The sequence below is a fragment of the Salvelinus fontinalis genome, chromosome 2, assembly GCF_029448725.1.
Source record: "Salvelinus fontinalis isolate EN_2023a chromosome 2, ASM2944872v1, whole genome shotgun sequence".
Lineage (NCBI taxonomy): Eukaryota > Metazoa > Chordata > Actinopteri > Salmoniformes > Salmonidae > Salvelinus > Salvelinus fontinalis.
The window spans coordinates 64,135,942-64,161,748 of record NC_074666.1 but is presented as its reverse complement, the minus strand read 5'-3'; the positions used below and the strand labels follow the sequence as shown (position 1 = coordinate 64,161,748).

At 46.2% G+C, this 25,807-nt stretch overlaps 1 protein-coding gene across 1 annotated transcript in view; it reads right to left on the bottom strand.

Moving 5' to 3' along the window:
* The window catches only part of prr12b (proline rich 12b), a 30,953-nt gene extending 5,278 nt beyond the window's left edge, over window positions 1-25,675 (bottom strand). Inside the window, exons 1-11 of the mRNA XM_055882193.1 lie at window positions 25,420-25,675; window positions 19,423-19,577; window positions 18,998-19,159; window positions 14,469-18,862; window positions 13,048-13,248; window positions 9,765-9,839; window positions 4,887-5,682; window positions 4,256-4,794; window positions 1,654-1,770; window positions 1,314-1,447; window positions 258-1,147 (exon numbers count right to left, since the gene is read on the bottom strand). Of these exons, the coding sequence (XP_055738168.1) occupies window positions 258-1,147; window positions 1,314-1,447; window positions 1,654-1,770; window positions 4,256-4,794; window positions 4,887-5,682; window positions 9,765-9,839; window positions 13,048-13,248; window positions 14,469-18,862; window positions 18,998-19,159; window positions 19,423-19,577; window positions 25,420-25,502 (7,546 nt within the window). The 5' untranslated portion in view covers window positions 25,503-25,675. The remainder of the gene's footprint in view (window positions 1-257; window positions 1,148-1,313; window positions 1,448-1,653; window positions 1,771-4,255; window positions 4,795-4,886; window positions 5,683-9,764; window positions 9,840-13,047; window positions 13,249-14,468; window positions 18,863-18,997; window positions 19,160-19,422; window positions 19,578-25,419) is intronic.
* Window positions 25,676-25,807: the final 132 nt, after the last annotated feature.

Here is a 25,807-nt window from a genome sequence, read left to right as displayed (position 1 = left end):
AGAGAGAGAGAGATAGATAGAGAGAGAGAGAGAGAGAGAGAGAGAGAGAGAGAGAGAGAGAGAGAGAGAGAGAGAGAGAGAGAGAGAGAGAGAGAGACAGAGACAGAGAGAGACAGAGAGAGACAGAGAGAGAGAGACAGACAGAGAAAGAGAATATGTCACTGAGTGGGTTTCAACCTAGAACCAAGGCATTACATATAAATATACATACCAAAATTGTATTAACAACACAGTTACACACACACACATTCCCTCACCTTGGTCCTCACTGGGCCCATCGGGGGAGGAGTCTGAGTCAGAGGGTACTTCCTTCAGCCACTTCTTCCTCTTCTTGGGTGGAGGCTCCGCCTTCACTGGCCTCGCCCTCGACGTGGGCTCTGTCTTCTTCTCCCCTCCTCTCTTCTCCTCCCTCAGTCTCTTTCGATCCTCTTCACTGCTCCTTCTCTCCACCTTCTCCTGAGGTGGTGGACGCCTCTTCTCTTTTTCTTCTCTCTCCTTCTCCTTCTCTCCCTCCCTCTCTCGCTGTTTCTCTTTTTCCCTCTCCCTCTCTCGCTCCTTTTCTTTTTCCCTCCTCTCGCGCTCCTTCTGCTCCCTCTCCTTCTCTTTCTGCTCTTTCGCTTTCTCCCTCTCTTTCTGCTCTCTCACTTTGTCCTTTTGCTCCCTCTCTTTCTCCTTTTGCTCTCTCTCTTTCTGCTCTCTTGCTTTGTCCTTTTGTTCTCTTTCTTTCTGCTCTCTTGCTTTGTCCTTTTGCTCTCTCTCTTTCTGCTCTCTCGCTTTCTCTTTTTGCTCCCTCACTTTTTCTTTTTGTTCCCTCTCTTTCTCTTTTTTCTCCTTTTCCTTTTGCTCTCTCTCTTTCTGCTCCTTCTCTTTTTCCTTTTGCTTCCTCTCTTTCTGCTCCTTCTCTTTTTCCTTTTGCTTCCTCTCTTTCTGCTCCTTCTCTTTTTCCTTTTGCTTCCTCTCTTTCTGCTCCTTCTCTTTTTCTTTTTGCTCCTTCTCTTTTTGCTCCTTCTCTTTCTGCTCCTTCTTCTCTTTTTGCTCCTTCTCTTTCTGCTCCTTCTCTTTCTCCTTCCGCTCCCTCTCATCTCGCTCCAATCGGGGTGGAGTTTGACTGATGGCAGGGGGAGGTGGCTTGGGGAGCGATTGACGCCTGTCAAGGTACAATTTTTTTTGTAATTTTGCAGGATATATTGCTTACAGTTAATATTTTCAGATCTACACAAGTGCATGGGGGTAGGGGCTACAGTTCTACATGGGTTTGGGCACGTATGAATCAAGACCCAGAGGAGTACGGCAAACATGCAGCACAAACCTACCTCAACATGAGTCCAGGTCTGTGCCAGGGTTTACGTGAGCACACACGGACATAATCCTTTTTATTGAAATTCTCCAGGAACTTGACATAGAGACGTTGGTACCGCATCTTGGCATCGCCAAAGTAGCCCAGATACTGTGAGAGAAAGGGAGAGAAATATTTCTAGAGATATAATAATTTGAGTCATTATAAACAAACAATGTGTAGCTTCAAAATATTTGTACAACTATCATGACGATCTCATGCTGGATTGTAAATCCTTGCATCCATTGCTGGATTGTACTTTGAGATTAAAGAGAAGGAGAGAGTCTCCTGTCTAAAAGGGGATGTGAGTAACTTACGTTGCTGGTGGCACAGAACTGCCTCTGTCCGTCTTTGATCTCGGGGCTGAACTTCTGCAGCAGGGCTTTCTGCACTCTCCAGATGGGTGGTGGCTCGCGGCCAGTCTGCAGGGCCATCTTGAGAGACAAAGAGAGCATGTACAGTGCCTTCAGAAAGTATTCATACCCCTTGACTTACTCCACATTTTGTTGTGTTACAGATTGAATTCAAAATAGCTTAAATAGATTATTCTTCGCACCCGAGTCAACACACTGTTAGAATCACCTCAGGCAGCGATTACAGCTGTGAGTCTGGGTAAATCTCTAAAAGCTTTGCATTTCTGGATTATACAATATTTGCAGATTATTCTTTAAAAAATTCTTCAAGCTCTGTCAAGTTGGTGGTTGATCATTGCTAGACAGACATTTTTAAGTCTTGCCATAGATTTAAGCCGATTTAAGTAAAAAAAACTGTAACTAGGCCACTCAGGTAAGCAGCCTGTGCTTAGCTCTATTCCGTTTATTTCTATCTCCCAAAAAACTCCCAAATTCTTGCCAATGACAAGCATACCCATAACAGGATGCAGTCCCCACCACCATACTTGAAAATATGAAGAGTGGTACTCAGTGATGTGCTGTGTTTGCCCCAAACATAATGCTTTGTATTCAGGATATTAACTTAATTTCTTTGCCACATTATTTGCAGTTTTACTTTAGTGCCTTACTGCAAACAGGATGCATGTTTTGGAATATTTGTATTCTGTACAGGCTTCCTTCTTTTCACTCTGTCATTTAGGTTAGTATTGTGAAGTAACTACAATGTTGTTGATCCATCCTCAGTTCTATCACAGTCATTAATAAAAACTCTGTAACTCTTTTAAAGTCACTAGTGGCCTCATGGTGAAATCTCTGAGTGGCTTCCTTCCTGGGGGGGATCATTTAGCTATTTGATTTGGAATTTTAAGACCCCTTTAGGTATCCCAAATAGTATATATTTTTATTATTTGATAAAATATTGAATTTGGCCTTTACTACTATAGAGTCAAAAAATAAAGTCAAAAAGTAAAATCAGTCAAAAAATAAATCATAAAGAATAAGGTTTTGAAATGTCTGTCCTATATCTAGGAGATATAAGAAAGCTCAGGAAATATTTCCATTTTTTTTAATACACATATATAACCCCTTATGTTTGTTGCCACAAAACTACCTCCATACGAGTAGGGGTCGTAGAGCAAAACGGATATTAGTTTGTAGTTTGTATTAGTTTGTAGCATCGAGTTCGGATGCTACAGTCAGAAGTCGGCACATCAGCGTTACCAACTTCAGACGAGTCCCGCGACACTTGTGGGGGTCGTAGAGCCGTTAAGACGCTACAGACGTTTTCGTGAGAAGACCGATTTTCGGGATGTCTCATGGTTTGACAAACACTGCTGTAGGCCATCTTCCACCACAGATGGGGAAGGCCGACATAGGCAGATGCGGAAGGCCGTCAGGCAGATGCGGAAGGCCGACATAGGCAGATGCGGAAGGGCGACATAGGCAGATGCGGAAGGCCGACATAGGCAGATGCGGAAGGCCGACATAGGCAGATGCGGAAGGCCGACATAGGCAGATGCGGAAGGCCGGCATAGGCAGATGCGGAAGGCCGGCATAGGCAGATGCGGAAGGCCGACATAGGCAGATGCGGAAGGCCGACATAGGCAGATGCGGAAGGCCGACATAGGCAGATGCGGAAGGCCGACATAGGCAGATGCGGAAGGCCGTCAGGCAGATGCGGAAGGCCGTCAGGCAGATGCGGAAGGCCGACATAGGCAGATGCGGAAGGGCGACATAGGCAGATGCGGAAGGCCGACATAGGCAGATGCGGAAGGCCGTCAGGTAGATGCGGAAGGCCGACATAGGCAGATGCGGAAGGGCGACATAGGCAGATGCGGAAGGCTGACATAGGCAGATGCGGAAGGCCGACATAGGCAGATGCGGTAGATTGATATCGCTAGCTTAAATTGACGGACTTTGATGGGGATTGTTTTATTTATTGTGTTACTTAAGATTGACACACGGGTGCGTCTCTTAAGGATGAATAACTTCACCATGCTCAAAGGGATATTCAATGTTTGTTTTTTTACCCATCTACCAATAGGTGCACTTCTTTGCGAATCATTGGAAAACCTCCCTGGTCTTTGTGGTTGAATCTGTGTTTGAAATGTACTGCTCGACTGAGGGACCTTACAGATAATTGCATGTGGGGGGGTACAGAGATGAGGTAGTCTTTCAAAATCATATTAAAACACTATTATTGCACACAGAGGGAGTCCATGCAACTCATGATGTGACTGGTTCAGCATATTTGTAGTCCTGAACATATTTAGGCTTGCCATAACAAAGGGGTTGAATACTTATTGACTCAAGACCTTTCAGCTTTTCATTTTTTATTAATTTGTAAAAAAATTCTACAAACATGATGGCCAGTGACCCAAAATAAATTTTAAATTCAGGCTGTAACAACAAAATGCGGAAAAAGTCAAGGGATGTGAATACTTTCTGAAGGCACTGTAAGTGTGTGTGTGTGTGTGTGACAAGACAAAACATACCACCTCCCACAGTAAATGCCAGAAGCCCTCACCTTGAGCGTGCCAATGTCCTCAGTCCGCACCACAAACTCATCTCTCTCCCGGAAGATGCCCTCGCCGCCACTCTCGCTGTCCTCCTCCTCGCTCTCTCCAGCGATGGCCGCATTGTCCTGCTTTTTGGCCAGGTGCAGAGAGGTGATCTTGGGGGCTGGCGCATCCTCAGGGGTGGGGGGTGAGGGTGGGGAAGAGGAGGGTGAGGAGGAAGGCTGGGCCAACTCTGGAGCATCCGAAAGGGGAGGGGAAGAGGAGGGAGGGGGAGTAGTGGAGGGGGGCATTGCAGGGGAAGGGGAGGGTGGAGAGGGCAGGGCTGGGGGAGAGGAGCTGGGGGGAGGAGAGGAGGAGGGGTTGTGGGTTTGTTTGGGGGATGGCTCCTGCTGCTCCTCTTCATCATCCTCATGCTGGAAGGGCAGAGGGGAGGGTGGGGAGAGGGGTGGGGGAGATAGGGGGGAGGGGGAGGAAGAAGTGAGAGGGGACGGGGAGAGTGATGGGGGCGAGGGGAGTACGGGGGCGAGGGGAGGCCCGGATGGAGAATCTGTGTGGGGGGTTCAGAGTATATTACATCTTTGGAAACGAACAACTGTTTGTCAGACCATTTCAGAATATCTGAGATTGTAGGCTACTCACCTTCCACTTTAGGAGCATCCAGCATCTCAAACTCAGGCTCTCTCTCCTCCTCCTCTTCCCTCTCCTCTACCTCTTTCTCCACACCCCTGCACTCTACATTCAGGTCTTCCTCTACCCTCTCTTCTTTCTCCATCTCCTCCTCTTTCTCCATCTCCTCTTGTCGTTCGTCCTCTCTGTCCATCCCTTTCAGTCCTTCCTGTTCTGGGGGCGGTGTATTTGGCTGTGCGTTGGCCTGTGTGTTGTGTAGTTGCATTTGTGTCTCTACGTCATCGTCCTGCTCCTCCAGATCGGCTACGTCCTCCCGCATTTGGGCCAATGGCGGCGGCGTTGGTGGCAGCGATGGGCTCTGGGGCGGAGATGGGCTGGGTGGGAGCGGGGCCACGGCTGCAGCCAGCGAATGGGGCGTGTCATAAAGGGCAGATATGGCCGAGGAGATGCTCTTCTGCAGGTCCTGGTTCTTACTGACAGAGTCCTCCTCCTCGTCGGAGGAGAAGGATGGCAGCGTCTCCAGGTTCCTCTTCAGCTCGTCGTCCAGACGCTTACAGGGGCTCAGCCCGTCCTCGCCCTCGCTACTGTCCCCAAACGGAGGGGGTGGAGGAGGGGGAGGTGGAGGGGGAGGCGGGGACAGGATCCTACACTTCAGGGAGGAAGAGTCTGTGGTTTCAGCTCCTTCCACTGACCCTCCGAGGTCTTGTGGTCCACCAGGTCCAGATTCAGGCTGCTTCTTCCCCGTCTTGAGGAAGTCCAGGAAGGAGGCCATGAAATTAGACTTCAGCTCCGGGGGCTTGTCCTCCGTCTAAGAGGGGGGAAGAGAGGAGATAAGGAGAGGAGAAAAGAGACGGGAGAGGAAAGGTGAGGTGCAGATAAGACCGGGGAGGAAAGAAATAAGAAAGTTAATAGCAGGAAAAATAATGAGAAAAGGGTATGAATGGGAAAAGTAAAAAAAAAAAGGTATATAGGAGGGTGATTTGTATATATTATAATAAAGCTTGGACAGAAACCAATGTTAAAATCTCCCTAAATGCTATATAACTGTATTTTTCCATGCTTCGTGTTGGGGTGTACCTTTAGAAACCTTTCTCTTCCTCTGAATAGAGGTAGTTCACCTTACAAACAGCAGGGGGGGTCTGAGGGTGGTAAGAAAATATAATTGGGTAACCATGGCAACAGCTACCCTGGCAACAGCCTTCTCTCTCCTCTTTCCCTTTCTCTCTGTTTTATTGTCAGTCAGAGGCTGGCTGTCAATCACCTCAGACTCACGTCTCCGCTCCGCCCTCTATAGGCTACCGATATGCGCACACACACACACACACACACACACGCACACACACGCACAGACACACACACACACACACACACACACACACACACACACACACACACACACACACACACACACACACACACACACACACACACACACACACACACAGCATTACACAGCCTCACAAACACAGCTCTATGTTGATACACACACACAGTCTCACATACACACAGCCTCAGATACACACAGCCTCACATACACACACCTCTAATGCATCTTTAAAGCACAGCCAAATGGCGAGGTCATCCGTTTTGGCTGTCCTGACTTTTTTTTAAATCACTTTGGGACATTTTTCAGATGTAAGTGGTATCCCTCTGGGCACACTGTGTCATTTCAACGTGGATAATGGGCTAATATTTGGTTGAGATGTTGATCAATGAGATTACAACCTCTATTCACCCACTCAAAAAAAAAAAAAAAAAAAAAGTTTGTTGAATTTCCAATGTGTTATCACTATGCTTTCAACCATCTAAAAGCACAACCAAATTCCAACATAAAAAACTTTCTGATTTTTGGTTTAGTTGTCACCCAAATACCTATCACCGCGCTTTCAACCATATAAAATGCACAGCAAAGTTCAAATGGGAATACAAAGTCAGATATTTTGTTTATTTATACAATTGTGATATCACTGTGCTTCCTCTAATAGCAGAAACAAATGACCTAGATTGCAGTTGAGATTACATTCAAAGTACATAGTGCAAGTGCTCAATGCCATTTGAGATTCTGCTGAGATTATTACAGCAATCTCCACAGACCTGCAATGACCTATGCATGCCACCTTAAACATGCACACTTTATATGACTACATAAGAAGAAATGTATAGTTACAGTAACCTCAACATTTGGCCATGAATGATAGCAACGGTGACTATTTCGTTTTTTTATTTTATCCCATTTTCTCCCCAATTTTCGTGGTATCCAATCGCTAGTAATTACTATCTTGTCTCATCGCTACAACTCCCGTACGGGCTCGGGAGAGACGAAGGTTGAAAGCCATGCGTCCTCCGAAGCACAACCCAACCAAGCCGCACTGCTTCTTAACGCAGCGCGCCTCCAACCCGGAAGCCAGCCGCACCAATGTGTCGGAGGAAACACTGTGTACCTGGCCCCCTTGGTTAGCGCGCACTGCGCCCGGCCCGCCACAGGAGTCGCTGGAGCGCGATGAGACAAGGATATCCCTACCGGCCAAACCCTCCCTAACCCGGACGACGCTATGTCAATTGTGCGTCGCCCCACGGACCTCCCGGTCGCGGCCGGCTGCGACAGAGCCTGGGCGCGAACCCAGAGACTCTGGTGGCGCAGTTAGCACTGCGATACAGTGCCCTAGACCACTGCGCCACCCGGGGGGCCCAACTATTTCGTTTTTAAGTGGAGATCTCTCAACAATCACTCAAAATAGCACATCGTTAATAGTCAGTGACAAATATAATAGCTGGGCTTTGTTAAAACTTTGGATGGGAGGGTAGCTGTAGCTAGATCAATTCTCCAGTAGGAGGTGCTGCCCAGTCTATTGTTTTTGTTTCTTCTGACAGTGGATATAACAGTGAAAATCTGACATTGTTTTAAAGTTACAAATTCAACATACGGTTTGTCTATGTTGAAATGTGGTTACCATGATGACATACTCCTGTGGTTGATAACCTCAAAACAATAGTTGTGAACTTTTTTCAAATCCAATGTATTTTCCACGTAGACTCCACGTCACAATACGTTGACAAATGACGCTGAAACAACGTTGATTCAACTAGCTTGTACCCAGTGGGATATTTTCAAAACTCTACGTACAAAACTAAACTGATAACACTTGTATCTTATGTTCAGAACATTTGATTGTTCATTCATTTGGGTTTCACGGTTTCATTATCCTTATACAGTACATATGTTTTGGCTCTGTACTCCAGCACTTTGGATTTGAAATGATACAATGACTATGAGGTTAAAGTGCAGACTGTCAGCTTTAATTTGAGGGTATTTTGTTTCATTTCTATGTTGTGCCCAATAGAAATAAATGGTAAAGAATGTATTCTGCCATTTTGGAGTCACTTTTATTGTAAATAAGAATAGAATATGTTTATAAACACTTCTACATTAATGTCGATGCTACCATGATTACGGATAGTCCTGAATGAATAATGATGAGTGAGAAAGTTAGACGCACAAATATCATACCCCCCCCACCAAAAAAAACGAACCTCCCTTGTTATTGTAATGGTGAGAGGTTAGCATGTCTTGGGGGTATAATATTTGTGCGTCTGTAAGTGACTCCAAAAGTGACTCCAAAACGACACAATGCATTATTTACCGTTCATTTCTATTGGCACAAAATCGGCACAAAATAATCTGAAACAACAAAAAACAAACAGCAAATGCATCCAATAAGTTTCTAGAGTCCCAAGCTTGATGTACACATTGCGCACTAGGACTATGGGACCAAATACTAATCTCTTGACTACTTTAACACACATAAGTGAATCTGTCCCAATACTTTTAGTCCCCTAAAGAGGGGACTATGTACAAAAAGTGCTGTAAATTCTAAATGGTTCACCCGATATGGATGAATAGCCTCAAATTAAAGCTGATTGTCTGCACTTCTTAGTCTCATATTCATTGTATCATTTCAAATCCAAAGTGCTGGAGTACAGAGTCAAAATAAATGTGTGTATAGCTTTGGAGCTCACTGTATATTGTTATATACAACCCAGGTATTTCAGCAGTGCATTGTACACTTCACTATAATTCCAAATGGTAGCACAGAGTGACTCTTTCTACTTTGTCCTATTGAAGCACACTGGCTGATGGAATATGATGATGTAGTATTTACAGCCACATTCATATATATGATTTGGTTTTACCTTCCAACGTAAATTTATGTCAATTTGATACATTTATGGAGGGGAAAATATAGAAATGTAGTGCTCAGAAGTTGTGAAACTATATACATTACAGTAAGAAATCTTTTGGTTCAGTAGTTATGTTTGGAGCACGTCGATTAAGTGATAGTTGTATTGTTAAAAAATGACAAGAAAATCATTATCTAAAGGCAGGTGAACATTGCATTTTGAAAACCAGATACTTAGATTGAATGTGTCCAAATTGAAAGACCGATTTGGTGCGGTGAGCAAGTGACTTTGTGAAGGTCTTTGTTGTACTCAATCAAAAATGCCTCGTTGTGAAAATGACCCACATACTTGTGAAAATTGCACCAAAATGTTTAAAACAAAACTAACACACACCAATGTGTTCTCTTTTGTCTTTCCCCGACTTGAAATATCACTTGTGGAGCCTTATGACCCTCTATCTTATTCGCCCCACTAACCACAAACTCGTAACTGCACACATATGCTCTCCTCTGGATGTTCGTGTTCTAGTCAACGTTAGCCCACCATTGTTCTGACTGAGGTAGAGCCTACCCTGCAGCCTTCTTGCCTGGCGAGTTACCCAGCGCTGAAGGGATCTCTGAGTTATATGACTTGTGAAATATGAGTCATGAATTATAGATGATACTGTGATTTATTAGGAGGTGTAGCTCGGGACGGATTGAGGTTTCTCACCGTGTTGGAGAGCTTCTGCATGGCAGCCCAGGCCTCTGGGGTCAGCTGCTCATCCATGTCCCTCTCCCACGTCATCTGTGGCAGCCACAAAGCAAAGACATTCATCATATGTTCAAAAAACGAAACCCATATTCAATTAAAAGCCGTGTCCGGCCCGCTTGTTTCATAGGGGTAACATTTACATTTCTGGCATATCTGCACTGCTGTGCGCTACAAGAGAGGTTTAATTAATGATTCAATTGATGACTGATGAATTGGTTGATTGACTTTGCATTGTTGTCTAGTTGAGGTTATATTCCATGCTCTATAGAGTGATGTGAGGAAACCGGTCGCCACTGTTTTGGCTGTTCAACCCGCTTCAATCAATATGGACATCTGAACACACTTGAATAAGACAAAACAACAGTCTTTGTTGCACCCCTGTGAAAATGTTATCTCTCATCAATTAAACTTACTGCATTATGTTAAAAAGGCATTACAGTCAATTGATACCAGTATATTTTTGTAATTACAACCGCTTTACAATGAGTAAAAGGCAAGTGATGAGAGTTAGGGAGGGATTGAATTAGATGGGGGATTCCGCTCTTCACCCCCCCTACCCCTGCAAATCGCACAGAAATCTACACTGTTCATTCCATTGGCCACTTTCCTGTGTCCACACTCTCCCTGTTGCTGAGGCAACAGCCGCCATTTTACTTTTACCATGACCAACCAGCAGACATCAACAGATGGAATCCAGAACATCAAACTCACACAAAAAGACTCCATCTTATCTATGTCTAGCCCAACATAAGAAATACATTCACCCCCCCCCCCCCCCCCCCCCCCAATACCATACATGGCTGGCAGCTGTTACACTAACGCTCAGACTACAATCACATATTGATAGAGGATGAGGTGACTAAGTGCTTTGAGCACCTGGAAAAGGGCAGTGTACAATCTTAATGACTTCCTATGAGATTTCCGACCATTATTATACAAATAACGAATATAAATATACAGTGCCTTCAGAAAGTATTCACACCCCTTGACATTTTGTTGTGTTACAGTCTGAATTTAAAATTGATTCAATTGAGATGTTGTGTCACTGGCTTACAAACAATAACCCGTAATGTCAAAGTGGAATTGTGTTTTTCCGAAGTGTTTACAAATTAATAGTCAATAAATATTTAAACTCGTTGTTATGTCAAGCCTAAATACTGAAAGTTCAGGACTACAAATGTGCTTTAAAAGTCACATAAGAAGTTGCATGTACTCACTCTGTGAAATAGTAGTGTTTAACATGATTTGGAATGACCTCATCTTTGTACCCCACACATGCAATTATCTGTAAGGTCCCTCAGTCGAGCAGTGAATTTCAAACACAGATTCAACCACAAAGACCAGGGAGGTTTTCCAATGCCTCGCAAAGAAGGGCACCTATTGGTAGATGGGTCAAAATAAAATAAAAAGAAAGCAGACATTGAATATTCCTTTGAGCATAGTGAAGTTATTAATTACACTTTGGATGGTGTATCAATACACCCAGTCACTAAGAAGATACAGGCATCCTTCCTAACTCAGTTGCCAGAGAGGAAGGAAACCGCTCAGGGATTTCACCATGAGGCCAATGGTGACTTTAAAACAGTTACAGAGTTTAGTGGCTGTGATAGGAGAAAACTGAGGATGGATCAACAACATTGTAGTTACTCCACAATACTAACTTAAATGACAGAGTGAAAAACAGGAAGCATGTGCGTAATAAAAATATTCCAAAACATGCATCCTGTTTGCAATAAGGCATTAAAGTAAAACCGCAAAAAATGTGTCAAAGAAATTAACTTTATGTCCTGAATACAAAGCGTTATGTTTGGGGAAAATCCAACAACACATCACTGAGTACCACTCTTCATATTTTCAAATATAGTGGTGGCTGCATTATGTTATGGGTATGCTTGTCATCGGCTAGAGATTTCTTGGGGATAAAAATAAACGGGATAGAGCTAAATACAGGCAAAATCCTAGAGGATAACATGGTTCAGTCTGCTTTCCAACAGACACTGAGAGACAAATTAACCTCTCAGCAGGAGAATAACCTAAAACACAAGGTCAAATCTATACTGGAGCTGCTTACCAAGAAGACACAATGTTCCTGAGTGGCCGAGTTACAGTTTCGACTTAAATTGGCTTGAAAATATAGTAATTCTTGAAAATGTCTGTCTTTCAAAGAAAGACCCACAGCTGTAATCGTTGCCAAAGTTGATTCTAACATATACTGACTCTGGGGTATGAATTCCTAATTTAAATGAGATATTTCTGTATTTCATTTTCAATAGATTTGCCAACATTTCTAAAAACATGTTTTCACTTTGTCATTATGGGATATGGGATAGTGTGTAGATGGGTGAGATTGAAAAAAATATTTAATCCATTCTGAATTCAGGCTGTAGCACAACAAAATGTGGAATAAGGGGCATGAATATTTTCTGAAGGAACTGTAAATATTGAATACTAAATATGCTGAATTTAAATCATATAAAGTCAGATGTAGATTAAAAACATACTCATTATCACATCTGGCAGATGTCCAAGTTCTTTTTTGGGCCTAGTTGTTCATATCAGAAATATTTCAGTTTTCTTTGCAAAATGTTTGTCAGTTTTAATTCCCCCTCAGAAAGAGAGACAAGTGATCCCTCCCTCCCAAGCTGGTGTGTATAATGTGACAGGAAAGAGGAGAAAACTCTCAGATTTGGTCACACACCAGAGAGTCAATCCCCCAAAACACACTTCAAATACCTTTGTCGTTCTCAGAGACGAATCCCAAATTCACCACTTTGAAGTGAGAAGCTCTGCCGAACATGAATAATTTAAAATGATATCAGGTACACCCACTAATGAGAAGGAATCTCTTTCGAAACCTCAAGAACTGTAGCTACAGTGCATAACAACAAATCAACAGTGAAGTACTGACCAGGGAGTTCAGTAGAAAAATATAAAAATAAACATTATTGCTGATGAAATATATTTAAAAAAAATCTTGGTTATTTTGTCAAATCAAAGCAATGCATCACTACTGATTCTCTGAAACGATCCCTTAGTTTCCTATAGAGAGAGGCCTACCTATCACCCTTGCCCAAGGATGTACATGTAGTGGTAAATAAGTTTGGATAAAGCTGAACACTGGTCAAAATGACAGATAGTGAGTGACGTAAAAATTAACGCAAACAATAACGTAATAGGTACGATTTACCAAATTAAAAAACAGCAGGTAGAATCCAAAAAAGACAAAGGAAGATGCACTCACCTCCTGGGATTGAGCTTTCTGCTTCATCTTCTCCTGGCTCCTGGTGATATTCATGTCCATCCCAGCGGTGGTTCCTGGACTCAGGCCCAGGGAAGGGGCCGAGCCCACTGACCCGTCAGAGAGAACCGGGTCGGTGCTGGACAGGGAGTCTGTCCTTAGCAAGGAGTCCGAGGGAGACATAGAGGGGATAGGCAGCTTGATCTGAGAGATGTAAAGAGGGGATGGAGGGGAGTGATGGGTATAGGGAAAAGAGGAAAAGAGAGAAGGAGGAATGAGGGTATTAGGGGTATGGTGAGGGGAAAAGAAAGGGATAGTTGAAGTGAGGGGGATATAGGAAGAAAAAACGCAGAGAGAAAGAGTTAGTGGGGTAAGAGAGGAAATAACACAACTGATTATTTACAGTGCCTTCAGAAAGGATTCACACCCCTTGACTTTTTAAAATGTTGTTGTGTTACAGGCTGAACTTAAAATGGATTAAATTGAGATGTTGTGTCGCTGGCCTACAGACAATATCCCATAAAGTCCAAGTGGAATTGTGTTTTTGGATATTTACATATTAATAAAAAATGAAAAGCTGAAATGTCTTGAGTCAATAAATATTCAACCCCTTTGTTAAGGCAAGCCTAAATTAGTTCAGGAGTAAAAATGTGCTTAATAAGTCACACAAGTCACATAATAAGTTGCATGGACACAACACATCACTGAGTACCACTCTTCCTATTTTCAAGCATGGTGGTGGCTGCATCATGTTATGGGTATGTTTGTCATCGACAAGCACTTGGAGTTTTTTGAGGGATAAAAATAAACGGAATAGTGCTAAGCACAGAGGAAAACCTGGTTCGGTCTGCTTTCCAACAGACATTGGGAGACAAATTCACCTTTCAGCAGGACAATAACCTAAACCACAAGGCCAAATATTTCCTGGTTACTTACCAAAAAGACATTGAATGTTCCTGAGTGGCCTAGTTACAGTTGACTTAAATCGACGTGAAAATCTATGGCAAGACTTGGAAATGGCTGTCTAGCAATGATCAACAACCAATTTGACAGAGCTTGAAGAATTTAAAAAATAATAATGTGCAAATATTGTACAATCCAGATGTGCAAAGCTCTTAGAGACATTCCCCAAAAGACTCAGTTGTAATCTTTGCCAAATGTGGTTCTAACAGGTATTGACTCAGTGTGAATAGTTATGTAAATTAGATGTGTCTGTATTTCCTTTTCAATAGATTTGCTAAGATTTCTAAAAACATGTTTCCACGTTGTCATTATGGGGTATTGTGTGTAGAATTCAGGCTGTAACACACAAAATAAGGACTAAGTCAAGGGGTATGAATACTTTCTGAAGGCACTGTAAGCTTTACGGAGTCCATACAACTCGCTATCTAAACATGATATCACTCTGCTCATGTCTCCCTTACCTTGATAGGCTTGAAAGGTTTCTGGTGCTGTGGATGCTGTTGATGAAGGTGTTGTAGGTGCTGCTGCTGTTGAGGTTGTAGATTTTGCTGCTGTTGGAGGTGATGGTGTTGGTGCTGCTGTTGTTGAAAGTGCTGTTGCTGGTGGAACTGCTGCTGTTGTTGTTGTTGTTGTTGATATTGGAGGTCGGGTACTTTGTTCATTTCTTGGTGCATCTCTGTCATCCCTTCCTCCTTCCTGCCACGCCCCCTACCCCGCCCACGACCCCTGCGGGTCTCCCCGCCTACATTTCCCATCAGCCCCCTACAGTAGGGCGGCTCCGGGAGCGGGCGGATGCGAGGGCGCCCTCTGGGCCGAGGCGGCCCTTCACGTTTGGGTTTGGTTGGTTTCCTGCCCCTCTTCTTGGGCCCGTCGTGGGGTAGGAGCTGGGGAGGGGGTCCAAGGGAGGGGTAGCCGGACGGGTGGCAGAAGTCCAGGTCACCCATCAGAGGGCTGAGGGAGCCCACCCCCGAGGCCCCTCCTCCTCCAGCCTTCCTGCAGCTGGACACCAGGTCGGGGAGGAGGTCAGGGAGCCGCCGGCTGTTCAGGCGGATGTCAGCGGGAACATCAGCCTTGTCCTCGTCATCCTCGAACTCATACTCCTGGGCGTAGTTCTTCTTGGCCTGCGGCTGCGGGTCGCGGCGCTGCTTCAGCAGGTGGAAGGAGCTGGTCTTCAGCAGCTTCTTGGGTCGGGAGGAGCAGAAGATGGGCGACGTCAGCCCAGCCAGACCAGACCCTCCACCCACGCCCGTAACCCCAATCATCTTGTTGGCGGAGCCGTCCCCAGGAACTCCCCCTGTAACCCCCAAGCCAAGGCCTGGGGTCTGGGACTGGATGAGGCCGAGCTGCTCTGTGTTCACAGTGGAGGGGAGCTCATGGGTTTTCAGGGAGTCCAGGTCCAGATGCATGGTGCTGTTTTCTGTTTCCGTGAGGCTGTGGCAGTACCCATACCCCTGGTCGCCATGGTGACCCATCATGTCATAGCCACCTCCTCCATCACTGGTCTTGACGTCCTCCATGCTGTCTGGTCCCTGTCCACGTGCCTCAGACATACCTTCCTGCACCCCTTGGCCTGCCCCGGGACCCCCGGCGCAGCTCGACTTGGAGTAGTCGTCAGAGCAGAACATATCCTCCATGCCGGGGAAGAAGGAGCGATCCTCATCCTGTAAGAGGGAGTCTGGGAAACAGATAGAGGTCAGAGGCACAAACCTTTGCTGCTGCTGCTGGCCTTGGTTCTGGCCCGCTTTCCCCACAGGGCTCACAGTGTCAAACTGGTGCTCTTTGAGCTGGTCCAACTGGGATTGACAGAGCTGGGGCTCCTGGTTCCTCTGATGGGGCGGAGGCTGTTGCTGCTGGGGCCCTGCGTTGGTTGCCAGGTGGTGGGAGTGGGGGTGGGCATGGGTGTGCGGGAGGGGGTGGTGCGGGTGGGTCTGCTGTTGGTGATGGACATGGGGGTGGTGTGGGTTGAGGTGGTGCAGGTGGGAGGGCGTGGTTATTCCCAGGTCTGGCTCGGAGAGGAAGTCGTGAAGCTTGGAGGCAGTTTGTTGGGAGTGGTGATGAGACGGCAGCCTGTGCTGCTGCTGTTGTTGCCTGTGTCCGTCACCACTGCCCCCATCTCCTCCCCCCACCCCACTTCTCTCCACGGCCCCTCCACTGTCTCTGCTATTGGCACGGGACAGGGTGCGCTCCAGCATGTCCAGCGGAGAAACCGAGTTCTGGCTGGCCTGGCCGTAGTGGGCCTCCATAGCCTGGGACTGGAGTTGGAGCTGCAGCTGGGATTGAGACTGGGGCTGGGGATCCACCCCCGCTTGTCCCCCAGGCTCTGCCTCTCCACCTGCCCCCATCATGGCCTGCTGACTCATGGAGTGCTGCTGCTGCTGAGAAGCAGCTTGCTGGGTGTCCATCTTGTTGCGGGTAGTGTGGGACAGAACAGATTGGAGCATGTGGGCAGAGGGAGGCTGCTGGGGCTGGTTTGGAGGGGAGTCCATGAGGGAAAGGGAGGGCTGGGACTGTCGGGGCTGCTGCTGCAGTTCGGGTGTCTTCCGCAGGTATGGCAGCTCGGACGAGTCGGGAGGCTTTTTGAGCTCCATGTGAGGGTGGCCATGGGAGTGGGGGTGGGCGTGTCGGGAGTGCTGGGTGTGTTGGGGGTGTGAAGGGGCCTGCGAGGGATGGTGGGGGTGCTGGGAGTGAGGGTGTTGGGAGTAAGGGTCGCTCCTGCCGTAGTGCACCACTGAGCCGAGGGAGTCGTGTTGCTGCGGATAGGGGACGTGAGGGTTGGGATGTGAGAGGGAGTCTGCCCCCCCTCTTCCTCCGCTGGCTCCTGCTCCAGACAGCCCTCGTTCGTTCTTGGCCTGCTGCTGCTGTTTCTTCAGAGACATCTCCAACTGGCTCTCCAGGTCACCTCCGCTGACGTTACCTGCAGTACCGGGGACCGTGCTGTTGGTGGCGCTGTTGGTGCGGATGACACTCTGCAGGTGGTAGCGCTCCTCAGAGGCCTTACTCAGGTCGTAGGCCAGACCTTTGCCCCCATCCCTGGCCTGAGAGATGGACTGGGGCGGCTGCTGCTCGGGGTGGTGCTGGGACGGGAGGGGCGCAGGGCTCTGGGCATGCAGCAAGTGCTGGATCAGGAAGTCATCGTCATCGTCATCCTCCTCGTCTTGAGAGCGCTCCACTCCCAGCATGTCGCTGTCTGGCTTGGGCTTGGGGGGCGTGGGGTGATAAGACTGAGGCTGGGGGCCTCGGGTGTCGGGGTAGCCCTGCGGAGAGGACAGGAAGGCAGGGGAGAGGACGGAGGAAAGGTATTTGTTCCCCCCGGCTCCCCCGGGGGACTGGGCAGGGCGGGCGGGAGCAGGAGAGTGCAGCCCAGGTCGAATGATGCCAGAGTTGCTGGAGGGAGAGGGGCTGGAGTCAGGGAGGTGGTACGAGCTGCCTCCCCCAGCTCCACTGCTACCACCTGATCCTGCACCCCCACCTCCTGATCCACCAGCCCCGGACCCTGCCCCACTGCCGGCTGACCCTCCACCCCCCCCAGACCCCAGGAGGGCAGGGGAGTGCCTTGGGCCACCGTACCCCAACGAGGGACTGCCTGCTCCCCCGAGGGAGGTAGGCAGCGAGCCGTATCCTGAGTCCGTCCCGTAGACCACCTCGGCAGAGAAGGAGCGGCCTCCTGGCCCTAGTCCTCCATACCCTTTCCCAGAACTCCCAGGGCCAGAGGTCAGGTCCTGGGCCTGGGGGGAGCTGAAGCCCCCATAGGGCTGGTGAGAGGGGAGGTGTGAGGGAGGGGGCTGGCTGGGGGAGTACGACTGCTGCTGGGGAGGTGTCTGACCAGGGAGGCCTGCGGTGGGCTTGACGGGGGCAACAGGGGACCCGTATGCTGACAGGCAGGGTTTAAGAGGAGGCTGCTGGGCCGGCGCAGAGGAGACTGGAGGGGGAGGTGGGGGAGGGGGCGCAGACTGAGTCGGGGGCTGCTGTCTGGATGGGGCTGACGAGGAGCTGGAGGAAGGGTTAGGGTTGGAGTTTGAGGAGGACGAGGAGGCTGAGGGTGGGGTGTGGGGGGTTCGAGACGACGAGGAGCCCGAGGAGGAGTAGCCGCTACTGGAGCTGGAGTTCTTAGCCCCCTTCCCTAGACCTCCACCTGATCCTGACGAGGAGGCGGCTGAGGAGGTGTACGGGGTCTGGATGATGGGGCGGTACACTTGGTCTGACCGGGGGGAGGGTTTGGGGTCTGCTGAAGGACTCTGCTCTCCCAGCGGACTGCAGGACACCCCTCCATGCCGGTGGTGGGAGATCTGCTGGTAACCCGATGCCCCACAGCTGAGGTAGTGCTGCAGGGGGTGGGGGGCTGAGGAGGAGAGCTGGGACTGAGCCGGAGAAGAGCGCTGGTAGTGCTTGATCACGCTGTCCTGCCGGGGGATGGCCCTTTCCTGTGGTGGCTGGGGCGGAGGGGGGGCGGGTGCCGATGAGAACACAGAGGCGTTGTACAACTGGGAGGACTGGTCCTGGAGCTGGGACGACAGCAGGTTAAACTGGGGAGGGGGTAGGTGGCGGCCTGAGGAGGAGGAGGAGGAGGTTTGCGGCGGGCCTGTGGGGTCCTGCGACCCTCGGTAGGCGGCGCCCTGTGAGGAGAGTAAGCGGTCGAAGCCCAGGCTGGACTGCGAGGGCGTCTTGATGTGCAGCAGGGGGTCATGGGGGGACAGGAGGCCGTTGGACGTGGGGCTGAAGGTGGGGGAGTCCTGGAGGGAGAGCGAGGCGCCAGGGAAGGACCGCCCAGAGAAAGAGGCTGGGTGCTGGTAGGCCGAGAGGGAGGAGGAGGGGAAGGAGCCAGACCCAATGAAGAGCTCTGGCTGAGTGTGCATCGCTATGGGAAATGGAGATAGAAAGACAAGTAACAGATATTATTATAAATGTGCTGCTGTCCTTCATAACACTTAGAAAATGATGAACACGACTCAGTTGTACTTGAACATGACTCAAGACTGGCTCCTGCACTCACCAGTCTGCCAGGAGGGTGTTCGGAACTGGGAGAGGAGGGAGGAGGCTGAGGGGGGTGGCTGCCGACCCTGGGACTCCAGTGCTGAAATCAGGTTCATGACAGATGGGTCTGGACCAGAGGGACTGGCATGGTGTAGCCCAGTATCAAACAGCCCAGATAAGCCTAGAGGACATAGACACAAAAGCATTTACTCAACCACACACATTTTTCTGTTTATAGTGACTCATCTAAACAACAGTCTAGTCGAAACAAAAACACTTTGATAAAGACAAAAATGTACATGCTCCCTTGCTGTGTGTATAGGATAGGACAATATTGTACTGTGATGGCAGGTATTCTAACAGTCTATATGACAACCTTTTGGCATCATGCAGAGACCTCAATTTCACATTTGAATCAAGGTTCATATTAGCCCCGCCCCTTACCTAGACTCCGCCCAGCCCCCCATGCCCCGCCTTGTCCAGAGCTGCCAGGATGGTGATTGGTTGCGTAGCCCTGCAGAGGGTGGGGGGTGCCATAAGCCTGGCGATGGAGCAGCTCTGAGTCCGGATGGGAGGACCTAGAACTCCCATACACCAGGCTGAGGAAAGAAGGGAGGAAGGGGTGAGAAATCATTAATTCATGAAAAGTTAGATTATTCTTCTATATCGGGGTTATCTAAATCGAGATCTGCAGTACAGCTGTTTTTCTTTTCTCTTTGCTAGATAATTGATTGATTCGTGTAGCCTAATTGATTGGCCAGAGAGTCCACTCACTTAGTGTCTCAGGTCGGAATCAGTCTCTGATTATAGGGTGAGTGTATGTAATTTTGCCTCGGGCAGCATTGACTTTATATTTATTTTCAATCGTCAAACAGTCAATCAATTATGAAAACCAGAAGTGCTGCGGACTTGATACATCCGAATTGGGATACTCATGTTGTATACCAGGGGTATATAAATCTTACTCTACCGAAGTCCAGAGTACTGCTGGTTTTATTGTCTACCTGATTGCACCGACCTGATGTCCCAGGTCTAAATCAGTCCCTGATTACTAGGAGAAGAACAACAACAACAAAAAGCAGTAAAACTGACTGAGGTCAAGATTTGAATTTGCGGGTTGTATACGAATAGTGAGGCAAGAGAAGCATTGTGCATACAGGATATTACTGATAACCCATCATCGTCAATTAGGCCTAGATAAGGCTATTTTCTTGAAAGCCTACAAATTTTTACATAACACCTCCTGTTATCAAATCACAAAGAAATAGTTAATTTCCCAACCAAACCAACTGTAAACATCCAACAAAATGGTAGTAGTATGAGGGAATCAGCAAATGCAAGGCTTTCTGCATCGATAAAATCCTGTTCTAACCACAAAGCCTAAACAACAACAATGCATTTTAGTCCGGCTGACAGTGTCTCCCAGGCTTTGGTGATGGATTACCTTTCTAATCTACCTATACTCTCTTGTAGAGTTGTTTACTTAGGTATACTCCATACTATATAAGGTCAATATCGCCCTTTCCAGCCCACACCATAAAATATGAGTCTTACACTTTACACAGGGTAACCTAACACTCAAAATAAGGTATTGTTCATCAATATCAGCCTCTAAATAGAACTGGGAGCAAAGTTCACATGAAAGTCTGAATGAAAAGAAAGATTTTCAACAATCACTCCCACTTCCAATCACTTACTTGCACAGAGGGGAAAAATAACACCCAAACAGAGACAGTGTCCCAAATGGCCTGGTCAAAAGTAAGGCACTATGTAGGAATAGGGTGGCATTTGGGATGCAGTCAGTCTCAGAGAACAGAAAATCTCCATAGAGTCAACAAATCAAAGTTTGGGCATTTTCACGAAGTCACCATGAGACTACAGTGCAGTGTAGTCTCTACATTTCAATTATATTATTTGCTTCATTCATTAATGTGGAATAAACTCAAAACTATTATGCATAAAGACATTTATTATTAACTGTTTACTTATGAAGTCCTGTGGTTCTATTTTTGAACTGCCCGATAACCATGGCCTTTTATCAATTAGATGTGCTCACCTCCTGCGTCCTCTCTCCTCTGTCCTCTCTCGCCTCCTTTTGAAAAAGGCCAAAGGTAATTGAGTAGAGGCGGCAAGGAGATGGAAAGTGGACGAAAATGGCTTGTATGAAATGAGACTCTCCTTCTCCAATCGCACGTCATCAGGCAAATTAAGTTTACAGGGTGGAATCCGGAATCCCAAATTAAATGTATAAACTGACCAAAACGATTAAGCTAGTGCACAACCTTTTATCAATAAAAGGATAAGTATCATATTATTTTTAAACCTTTGCATGCTTTTTCGTAAAGGGGGTTTGGCAGATTTCAAAACTCTTCCATGAAGGACTCTGGTTGGATACACTTGTGCTTCTTCGCCAAAAGGAGGACATCAAGGAGGGAAGGACTGTATTCTGTTTGCCTGCTACAGAATTTACACACTCTTCAACCACTCATCGGTTTCCGGGTCACAAAGGAGAGAGGACGGAGGAGAGAGGACAGTCTTTTGCTCCAACGAGAAAACCGGCATATCACCCTTTGGTTCTCTTCAGTGTAATGTGATGTTGATTGGCCACCACTCTGTCACCATTCAACCAATCATGTGACTGTGACTAGCCACCTTAGCTGATTGGAATTGCTGTTCCCCAGTCATGCATAGAAAGCTAGCAGCAGAGGCGAGCGGTTATGACTGGACAACAAAGTGATGAGGCGAGACCCATAGTGGTTTCATTGATAAAAGCGTGGTGACTGTCTGAGTGTGTCGGTCGCTGACTCCTCCTCCTCCTCTGCAGCCGTGCTAAGTTTAGCCACGGCTCGGTTAGCATACGCCACTATCTGACTCAGGAATCAGGGGTAATTTTCTCTGAATATGACACGTCAGTGTGTTCAGTATTCTTGAGTTTGACACATCCATATATTCTACTGAAATCTTCATAATATGTTAACAATAGAAATATTTTTGGCTAAATGCTAAAATATCAAACGGAACCCTAATCCCTAAATGTCGATTTCTATGTTTAAGAAATTGGTTCCATTGAAATGAATGGCTCTGGAACTGGACACTATATACTAGAACCAGACGCAGTCAGGTTCAGTACTTCCACTTTCCCAGAATATATGTACATTGAGAATTCAATGGGCTAAGCAAATAAATCAATAGTATGTATTTAGTTGAGTGCTAATCTCTTGTACTGCTCAGATGCAATTTTCAAATGAGCGCACAACCTCTCCACCTCTTCCCATCCTGTTCTCTCTCCTACATCTCCTCTCCTCCTTCAACCTGTCATCTTCTCTCCTCTCCTCCCTACATCTCCTCTCCTCCAAATTCAACCATTCCTTCTTTCCTTTCTTCTCTCCTCTACATCTCTTCTCCCACCCCCTCCTCTCCAACTCTCTGTCGGGCCATATAACCATGATGGAGTGAGCTGCAGTCCTCAAGATTGTGAAAGAGGGGATGAATAAAGGAGGGGGAGCTATTAATCCTTCATTAAGACTGCTTTCGCAATCAACCACTGTTCATTTCACCCTGCCGTTCCATCCAGGCAGGTGTATGATGATAATAGGCTCACTAGTTTAATACACTAGACATTTGTCATCTACAGACATGCCTGGTACTAGTAAGAGCTTGGTATGGAGATTCTGAGCTAAACAAATGTATTCTACTGGTATTATTGCTATGGTTAGTTGAGTGCAGCAGAGGGCATTTTTTGGAACTCCGTTGTATTTACAATACAATATGATTCAGACTACAAATGGGACAGATTACCAAAATGTTGTCATGGCTACCTGCAAGCACATACAGGTATGATACCAAAATAGATGTAACCACTATACAGTCTCATACAATCAATGAACTGATTAAATGACTCATACATATTGGAACATGTTCATTAATTGCACATTAAAATAAAAGATTTCTATAAACGTATTCACTTCAATTAATATGGCTGAAGATAAAATATTTTGTAACTGTCATCCAATGTTGGTTAGGTTCATTACCCTAGAACAGTAGTAGAACAGTAAAGTAGTAGTAGTTTCTGTTCCTTTACCTTTTTCAATAAAGGCAGCCAGACAATCCCACATTAGGGAGCATGAGGTCATCATAAGAACACCAGGACTACATCAATCTGCCTGTGGGCTTGGAGATGCCCTTGACTCTGGGATTCAGCCATCAAAAAAACAACAACCGCTGGCTAGGCTAGATCAGCTGACCCGCAAAATAATATATATATATATTTAGGGGCCTAAATACTCCTTGGTTCAAAGATAAAATATAGTAGTAGGCTACATAAAACATTGTATGTATCTCAACACTGTCAGTTACCAAGGTTACGTACAATAGCCTATTCTGCATAAGCAATTACTATAGCTTTGAAATTGTTTTTGCAGTGATTTGATCATTTGCATCTTTGATGAACCAATGAGTATTCAGGCCCAAAATAGAAAATATGGTAACACTCTATAAGGACAATATAATAAGTGGCACTACCAGTGAATGACACTGTCATAGAGGGCACGATTAGGGCTTTATGCAATTACTTCATGCACACGTTCAGTCAGAATGCAATATGTATTTGCCTGTGGGACTAATACTTGAGAGTTTTGTCCCTTACAACCATTGTGCAATTGTATTTTGCTCATATTAAATCTTATCGCCAATCTGGAATTTCACAGTATCTGCGTTTTAAAAACAAATTATCCAAATAAACTGGTGTTTACTGCGAGCTACACTTTTGCTACGTGTAACGTACGCTCTGTAGCAAGATTGATTTGGTTGTCCCGGCGACGACTGGTAATGTGCGTAGCGTTTGAAATGTAAGTAGGCCCCAATTCATTAAAACACAGAGACGAGGCATTTTAAGACACACAATGTGAAACATTGTAACATTTCGTTACATTAATAACGTTCTTACATTATATCATTCCCGTTTTAATTCATGCGTTAACGGAAATTAGAGATGATTTTAAATATTTTACCAGTACGCCCGTAAGCTTAGCTAACGCGTTAATGTTAGCTGGCCAACGTTCGGTGGTTAGAGTTAAGCAACTGTCTCTCAATACCGCATAACATGAGTTAGCTAGCTGGGTAGTGAGTTCTAGCTAACATCACACAAGCCATCGTTTTAGCTAATGACATTTGTTGGTGTTTATGATCGATTATTATACATTTTACTTTGTAGCCAAAGACCTGCAGCATTGAGTCAATGCAGAATAATTTAACTTTAACAGAACAACTAACGTTAGCTAGCAAGGACAACAGTTACCTGTAACCTTTAAGCTAGCTAACTTTACCCCAAAATGGCTATAGCTAGTAGAGGTTTTTCTCGCATGAATGCACAAGTAATACACCTATCATTGCACCTGTTAATAACACGCCTATCACCTAAACTTGAGAGTTAAGCTAGACAGTTACTGTATTACACACGGTGTACCATTACCAATTTATCCAAGTTTCCATCAATACAATTTCTAGGCTTAAAGCTATCTAGGAGTTATTATCCCAATATAGAAAAACATTTGCACTAACATCCATGCTGCAACTGCTGCTTCTTTAATAATGGGATTTAATGTACTCGTGCTTGCAGAGTGAGTTAATTAAAATACCTTACAATTCACTAGCTAGCTGTCACTAAATTGTCACTGTTACAAGCTAAGTTATGGAAAGTGTTTACTCTAATTGTTTGATGATAGCTGCATATCTTGATTTGATTTAGCCTACACTCATCCTACAGTGTATTAGCGAGAATGCGAGACGATGAAAAAGCAACCCTGCAGCACCACCATTTCTAGCATAAAGGCAATTTCATTTGTAGACACTGTGCTAGCTACAGTAATCTGCCGACAGTAGCCTAGCTACAAACATTGCATTTTGCATCGTCAAATACATTTGGTTTGTATAGCTAATTAGCACCAACCATTGCTTTGTAAACGTATTACGCAATCAATGCATTAGTAAAGACAACCCAGTTTGCATTCATATAATTATGGAATATTGTGAAAAATGCAAATGTTCTTTGCAAATATCATTACATTATTTTTTTTCTTCGTTTCTGATTATACACTAGCCAGCTAAAACTAGCTGTATCCTCCCAAGTCCAACCCATCCCCCCTCTTTTCGCCCCTCTCCCCCCTCTTTTTTTCTGTCTCGGTCTACCTTCCGTATCACGTATTAACTCTCAATCGCGTTCCTTGCATTTTCAAGACCCCCCCAATCTTGCTAATGACAATACTGATAGCCTTGCTATAGCCTACCTGGCGCTTGCAAACAATGTAATCTATATATATAATCGGAGCGATAGAGGGAGCACAGATTGCATTGCCTCTATCGGCATGGGCATTGTTACAGCAAGCTAAGCATATTTATGCATCCAATGTATGAGGGCGCACATGTACGTGTACAAATGCTTACCTTGCCTTGGCGGATCTCTCGTAACTCCATCCCGTACCAGCGCCCAGATCACCGAACCCTGTACCAGGATAATTTCTTTCCATTAAAGAAAAGACGAGAGATGAAGATGGAGAGATAGTGAGGGGGTAGGGGAGGGAGGAGATGTCTTAAATTCTCGCACGCTATCACTCCCTGTGTTCTTTTTTTCCCCCTCTGCTCAGTGTCTGTTTATTTCTCCCGATTCACTAGCAAGTCCTCAAGACTGAGACCAGCACGGAGGGGGAGAGGAATGGAGGGGAGGAGAAGGAGGAGGGGGATGTGGAGGATACAGAGGGAAGGAGGGGGTGGATGGGGGGGTCACACCAACCACCACCACAAAAATCCGGTTTCTTCCTTCCCTCCCCTCTTC